This window comes from Cornus florida, unplaced genomic scaffold (genome assembly GCF_030987335.1).
Source record: "Cornus florida cultivar Cherokee Brave unplaced genomic scaffold, ASM3098733v1 CherokeeBrave_3.0.0_Hap2_Chr01, whole genome shotgun sequence".
Taxonomy (NCBI): Eukaryota; Viridiplantae; Streptophyta; class Magnoliopsida; order Cornales; family Cornaceae; genus Cornus; species Cornus florida.
This window is the reverse complement of record NW_026775571.1, coordinates 111,352,148-111,359,715: the sequence shown is the minus strand read 5'-3', so window position 1 is coordinate 111,359,715 and position 7,568 is coordinate 111,352,148. Positions and strand designations below refer to the sequence as shown.

General features: G+C 44.1%; 1 protein-coding gene across 1 annotated transcript; it reads left to right on the top strand.

Moving 5' to 3' along the window:
• The first annotated feature begins 5,855 nt into the window (after positions 1-5,855).
• LOC132280816 (uncharacterized) lies at positions 5,856-6,431 on the top strand. The gene has a single exon (XM_059782573.1). It carries the CDS (start codon positions 5,856-5,858, stop codon positions 6,429-6,431), a length of 576 nt encoding a protein of 191 aa, XP_059638556.1.
• The last annotated feature ends 1,137 nt before the right edge of the window (positions 6,432-7,568 follow it).

Here is a 7,568-nt window from a genome sequence, read left to right as displayed (position 1 = left end):
GAGCATGTGGTCCGGTTTATTGAAGCTTTGGGGCCCTTTGGAAACGATCACACACTGCGACTTAGAGAGTTCTTAAAAACTCTCACAGATAGGGCCTACAAATGGTATGCGAATTTAGAGTCCAGGTTGCTCACTACCTGGAACCAATTAGCCACGATTTTCCAATCGAAGTTCAGGCGGAGGAAAGGGTGACTACTCTCTCCTTGACCAAGGAAATTCAGGGACCTGGTAAAGACTTGCTTATGTATGTCTATAGATTTCATGATCGAGCCATGGAATGTTACGAAACCCACGAAGAAGAGGCACTGGCCAAGATATGCATACAGGGCATGCAGGGATCCTACCGAATCCATCTCATTAACTTAAAGTTACCCACTTTTGCCGATTTGATAGAGGCATCTCAGAATTTGGCAAGTAACCTCGCTATCTGTGCGCAGGGCACTACGCAAGAAGAGTACCGAGGCAGACGTAGACCTTAGGTTTCGACTGTAGACGAGCCGAATGGCAAAAAGAATGCGAGGCCAGCCCGCGCCCCTCAGACAAAGAATCCGGACGAGGCGCCTCCTCCATTCCCATGCACCCCGGAAGAGATGGAAACCATTCTTAAGAAGTGGATCCAACATGGAGATATCAGACTGCCTGAGGTTCTTCGTGAGCCTACTGCGGAAGAAATGGCTCACCCCAAATACTGCATGTATCATCGGCATACTCGCCACCCTACTTACGATTGTTGGGCCTTGTGAAATACTTTCCATAGACGGATTACTAATGGTGAACTCATTCTCCTTCCCAGGGACGTGAGGGAGGAACCGTTTCCTGCACATGATCAAGGGGCTGCAATAATGGTCTCCGGCGTAGCAAATGATGGAGAACGAGTCGAGGAGGATGTTTCCTCCCCCGGCAATGACTACCATCAGCATGGGGACAGTGTCGCCCAGGTCGCGCTGGTAAGGGAAGACGATCTCGATGCATTCCGATTGCTGGAAACCGCTCAAGTCAAAAATATCCTTCAGAAGATGGATTTCTCCCCTCTTGCTCAGAAAGAAATTGCTAAGTTCCTGTGGTTGGCGGCGAAAGAAGGTGTAAAGGAAGTAGCGTCGATCACATCGCTCCCAGTACCTCAAAGATCGACCGGGTCGGCCATAATCTTTACTGAAGAAGACAAATGTGTTCCTACACCGCACAACAGGCCGTTGTATGTTACGGCCTCTCTTAATGGGGTCGAACTCAAGCGGGCGTTTCTTAACAATGGTTTATCCCTCAATATCATGCCGTTGGAAATCTTCTGTCGCACTGGATTGCCAAGTGAGAAGCTTATCCGGAAGTCGACTGAAATTGCCGGGTTTGGGAGTGATATTAGAAGAACTGAGGGATATGTGACAACCGAGTTGGTTATTGGAAAATTCAAATGCCCAGTTAAGTTCTATGTCATTGATTCAGACACTTCTTATCACTTACTTATGGGTCGCGGTTGGATGCATAAGTTTAGAATTGTTCCATCCTCGTACCACCAGTGTATGAAAGGGTTCTGGAACGGGAAGCAAGTAACGGTCCGCTGCTTTGATCGACCGTTCACTAACAGGGAATCTCATACGGTGGAGGCTGCATTCTTTAATGAACTAGAGGAGGCGGAGGAACCCCAACCGTTGAAGGCCTACTCTCTGCCGAAGTAGGAGGCCATCGACCGACAAGGAAGTGAAAAGATGTCAGGAGCGAATACCAGTCAGAAGGGGCCGGCCGTTTGCAAGAGAGTACGTCTGGCCAACGGGAGGATCGCCTACCGCTTATAACGGTGTCGGGGGGCACGATCTCGGGTGTAATACCCCTAATTTTAAAAGGCTATTCCTAGAATTTAATGTATGGTTTATTTGCATTTTATTTGCTTATTTGCGTAATAGTTTTATTTAATTAAGATTTATTTATTTAATTAGTCATGCTACTTAATTAATTATTTTTGGTAATTGTTTATTTAATTTTTTTTTATTTAATTGTGTTTATTTAATTGTTTAATCAATTTTATTTAATGGAAATTTAGTTTTTCTGTTCTCTACGTGAATTTAGGGTTGCAATTCACATGGGTGGCCGACGTAGGTATATATCCTAGGTTGGTTTATGGGCCGAGATGGGCTCTGGCTTTAAGGTTACAAAGATTAGGGTTCAGAGTTAAGCTTATAAATATATTACGTGCGGTAAGCTTAGGGTTTTTTTTGGATTCATAGCAGTTAACTCGGAAACGTGAATTGAGTTCTCTGAAAGACACAGAAACTGTGAGGTACAGAGGAAGATAGGAGGTGTCTCTGGGTTGAACCAAGTTACTGGGGAAGCAGACTTGCAGTTTAGGACACAAACATATCACCACAGATCTGAGAATTTAGAGTTTCAAGTCTGAAACTCAAAGGCAAGTTCTTTTCTTTCTTTTTCCCTTTGCTTGTGTTATGTGCACCTAGGTGGCCTCTAGGATTTAATTAAGAAGTAACCGAGTTTCTTATGTATATTTGATGGTATTTCAATGTTCTGTATGTGTGAAAATTTATTTAGTTACAGTTTGTGCGTGTCTGTGATTTATTTGTTTCCTGAAGCATGAAAAATCTGATGAATCTGTAGCCTCTGTTTTTGAATTTAACTGCTGTAAACACATCTTGGGAATGATACTGGACTTAGATGGAACTCTTAAGATCAGTTTAAAACCAACTAGACAGGTTGTGAATGGCCGGAAACACTGCAGAAAGTTGTAGGAGCAACAGAGGTTGAAGGAGGCTCGAGGACGAGGAGAGAGCCGGCTTTGGAATACAAAGAGCCGGCTCCCCCATCAAAGAGCCGGCTCTAGGAGAGGTAGAACCGGCTCTACCCTCCTTAGAGGCGGCTCTAAGAATTCCAAGATCCTACTCTTTCAAAAGTAGAGCAGGCTCTCTCTCAAACTTTGTTCTGAAGTTGAATTTTAACGAGCTGTTTGGAATTTAGAGGGTCTGAACTATGTCTAAAAATTCTGGGACTTTTCAGTGTGACTAAGAAGCTAATTTTAAGTGTTAATAGTATCCTTAATTGATCAAAGCTTACCTTTGAATTAACAGAACAAATTGTAGAAAGGTTATGTACATTGTATACGATTAACCGACGGAAGGAGACTTAGTTGCTTAGGCTAAACTTTGTGAATCCAGTGGATTGACATGAACTTATATGTTGATTCTAAATGCATGTTAGGGTTATCTGTTTAATAAATGTGTTATATGCATGCTCTGGATATTAATGGTTGACAAATTTAAATCTTTTCTGTAATTAACTGAATTTTTGCTCGGATTTAAATTGCTAGAATATAAACTGTTTTTCTACAATTACATGGATGAGTATTTGAACTATAAATCACTTAATAATTGTTTATAGGTTATAATCTGCATGATTATGGAGGATTGTATGCACCGGTATGGAACGGTGGCATACCAGGGGATGGTTGAGCTTAAAAACGCTAACCTAACCTACCGGATGGAAAATATGGATTGTAAAATATGGAATCCATTAATGTGTTTAAGTCGAATCAACTGACTAGGTTGAGTGATTTTCTGGATTAATTGGTTGTAATTAAGTCACTTCAACTGAATAAGTTGAGTGCTTATCTGGACGGTATTTTGTATGTCTCCTCATTGAATAAGTGAATGACATACTATGGTTTTGGATGGATTTTAGATATATGGTTATGGTACCATGATATGAGCGTGAGTCTCAGAGTCGTTGGTTAGGGTGCGTATATGCAGTGGATGCGTAGCTGGATATAGCAGGTAGGTGTACCCTGTTAGGTCTAAGTACTCATACCCACCTTTGGGTGCGTTTTCGCATGTTGCCTTCTATTCAGGTTGAGACCTCTACTATAGTCTAGTAAATGTCCTTAGTGTGGATATATATGTATATTTATGGATTACGTAGTTATGTTGAGGGTATCTAGGGTGTATCTGCGTATCGGGCACTGTATGGATTACAGTTGGATTAGGACTTGCATGTGGGCCTGACCCACTTCTTTATTTTTCTTTTCAGGTAACGGACGGTTCCAGTCTCAAGCTTGATCGTGCTAAGCAGGGACTCTCATTCATTCTACCGACGATGTAGGATTTCGCTTCATAATTTAGTTTTGGAATATCTTTACTTTCAGTTTTTAGTTTCAGTTGGAGTTTTATTTCGGGGTCCACTAGTTGGATTCCCAAGTTGTAACCTTGGAGGTTTTTGGGCTAGATTATTGAATCTTTATTATTTGAGGATTTTATTTTAGTTTCTATCAGCTTAAACTTTATTTTCTTATTTCGGTTTGTATTCTGTGTTCATTATAAAATATTAATTGTTTGATATCCCTCGGGTTTGGGCCTAAGCCTGATCAACTCGTGTCTCGGATCCGAGGGGTATCACATCGGGCGAGGCCGCGCCCCCGTGTGGAGACATGTCACGCGGAGTCTCCTCGTCATGAGGACGAGGTCAAAATGGAAGCCGAGTCTGTCCGGCTTACCCAGGGAGAGCTGGAAGAGGTCAATCTAGCCACGAGTGATCTATGTAAGCAAACAGTTGGAACAAAATGAAAAGCTGGCATTAATAGCCCTACTAAAGGAATTTGAAGACGTCTTTGCCTGGACGTACGAAAAAATGCCAGGATTGGACCCTCGGGTAGTGGCTCATCATCTTAATGTGCGACCGGATGCATGCCCAGTCAAGCAAGCGCAAAGGAGTTTCTGGCCGAAGCTCGAGTTACAAATAGCAGATGAGGTACAGCGGCTTTTGCGAGTCGGCTTTATCAAACCGATTCAGCATCCTACGTGGCTGGCGAATGTGGTCCCAGTAAAGAAGAAGAATGGAAAGATCAGGATTTGTGTTGATTTCAGAGATTTGAACAAGGCATGCCCTAAAGATGATTTCCCGCTGCCAATGATTGATAGTTTGGTAGACTCCACCTCAGGGCACGAAATGTTCTCTTTCATGGATGGATATAGCGGGTATAATCAGATCAGGATGGCGCTGTGTGATACGAAAAAGACTTCATTTCGTACCCCCATGGGGAATTTCTACTTCACAGTCATGCCCTTTGGCCTAAAGAATGTCGGGGCCACCTATCAGCGAACCATGACAGCTATTTTCCATGATATGTTGCACAGGAATTAGAAGATTATGTGGATAATCTGGTGGTAAAATCACGAGCTCGGGCTAATCATTTGGCTGACTTAAGAAGTGTTTTCGAAAGGTGTCGAAAGTACAAGTTGAGAATGAATCCGTTGAAATGCGCCTTTGGTGTCGAAGTTGGCCGATTCTTGGGATTTATGGTTCATCGGCAAGGTGTGGATATTGAGGAAAGTAAGGCTCAGGCCATCATGGAGATGCCCCCGCCGCGGTCCCTCAAACAGCTAAGGAGCTTAGTAGGGCGGGTCTCGTACCTACGACGCTTCATACCGGCGCTTGCCGAGATAACGCACACTTTTGGATCCTTGATGAAAGGAGGCTCCGAGTTTAGGTGGAATGAGGATCATCGACAGGCTTTTGACCAACTCAAGAAGTTGTTAGCATCGACCACTACCATGATAGCTCTCCAGATCGGGGTCCCCCTCAGGCTTTACATCACGTCGACTGAACGCTCCATAAGAGCGCTTCTCGCCCAGGAAAAGGATGGCCGAGAATGCCCTGTGTATTACATAAGCCGAATCATTCAAGGAGCCGAAGCGCGCTATTCTCCGATAGAGCGCCATTGTTTATCTCTAGCATTTGCGGCCAAAAAGTTTTGCCATTACTTTTTGGCTCATACCATTCACCTCATCACCAAATGTGACCCTTTGAGGTACCTGCTCTTGTGACCCATTATCTTGGGAAGAGTGGCGCGCTGGCTTCTAATGTTGGCCGAGTTCGATATCCAGTGCCTTGCGCCCTGCGCCATCTTAAGTCAGGCTATGGCTGACTTGATAGCCCAATTCCTTTCTAAAAACTTCGAGCCAGTGCACAATGACTTGCCCCATGACGAGTTCGGGTTGGTCTGTTGTGCGGATCAAAGCATGATGTGGACCCTGTCATTTGACGGATCGTCAACCTCCACGGGAGGCGGCGCGGGAGTAGTGCTAACACCCGAGCAAGGGAAAGTCCAAAATCTATCATTTAAACTCACTTTCGGATGCTCCAACAATACGGCAAAATATGAAGCCCTAGTATTAGGCTTATTGGCAGCACGGGAAGATAAGATCAAGCGGTTACGTGTCCAAGGTGACTCAAATTTAGTGGTGAAGCAGTTGGATGGATCATATGCCATCAAGGAGCCGGCGTTAGCGGCGTACAAAACAATCATTCAAAAACTTAGCAGTAATGCTGACAAGCTCTGTATAACTTATGCACCTCGGACAGCCAATCGACATCCGGATGCCCTGGCAACCTTGGGATCTAAAGCTGAAATTACAGGAGAATCAGTAGATATTTGAATCTAAAAGAAGGAGGAATCCTACTTACATAATGAAGAATTTGTTGAATGAAGGAGTGAGGAGGACTGGCGAAGCCCGTCTGAAGCCCAATTGAAAGGCAATGCAGGAGCAATTCCCTTGCAATTACTCAAAAACTATACTCTGTACCTCGGAGTGTTGTATTTTAGAGCACCCGGTGGAACCTTGGCGAGATACATCGGGAAACAGGAGGCCAGCTGAGTGTTAAATGAGGTTCATAAGCACACGTGTGGCGACAACTCACTGAGCCTGTATCGAAAAATACAAAGGCATGGTTACTACTGGTTGGCAATGGCAAAAGATGCAGCGATTGTTCAAAAAGCATGTCCAGAGTGCCGAAACCAACTCAAGGAAGCCCAATGTGTGTCTAATATTGAAGAGGATTAGAGACAGAAGTATATGGAGTATCTTGAAAAGCGGTCGCTACCGCAGGATCCTGAGGAGGCCGCGTTGCTTAAGAAGGATGCTGGGCCATTTTTTATCTATAATGGCGAGTTAATGAGGCGAGACTTTGATGGTAATGCTAAGCGGGGTGTCAGTCTGACCGAAGCCCGTGAGGTCTTGAAGCAAACACACGAAGACGAACGATAGGGATGGAAAAAATTGTACAATCGCATCATACAGTTGGGTTATTACTGGCCTACAATACAAACTGATAGTAAAGATTATGCCCAAAAATGCCGAGAATGCCAAGTTCACAACCATGCTATCCACGCACCAGCTGTGGAGTTTTATCCCACGGAGGCTCCTTGGCCATTCCACACTTGGGCCATGGATCTAATAGGTCCAATTTCGCCCAAGTAAAAAAAGATGAAGTGGATACTGGTGGCAACAGAGGTTTACACTAAATGGGTTGAGGCGACTGCCTTGTCAACAATAACTGGCGATGGCAAACTTTATCAAAGAGAATATTATATGCCGTTTTGGCATACCTCGGGTTATTGTATCAGATAATGGAACCCCATTTGTCAATAGCAGAGTACGTGCGCTTCTTCGAAGATATCAGGTGGCCCATCGAAAATCAACACCTTACTATCTGAAGGGGAACGGACAAGCCGAAGCCACTAATAAGACATTGATTCAAATTTTGAGCAGAACGTTGAAGGAGCAGCACAACAA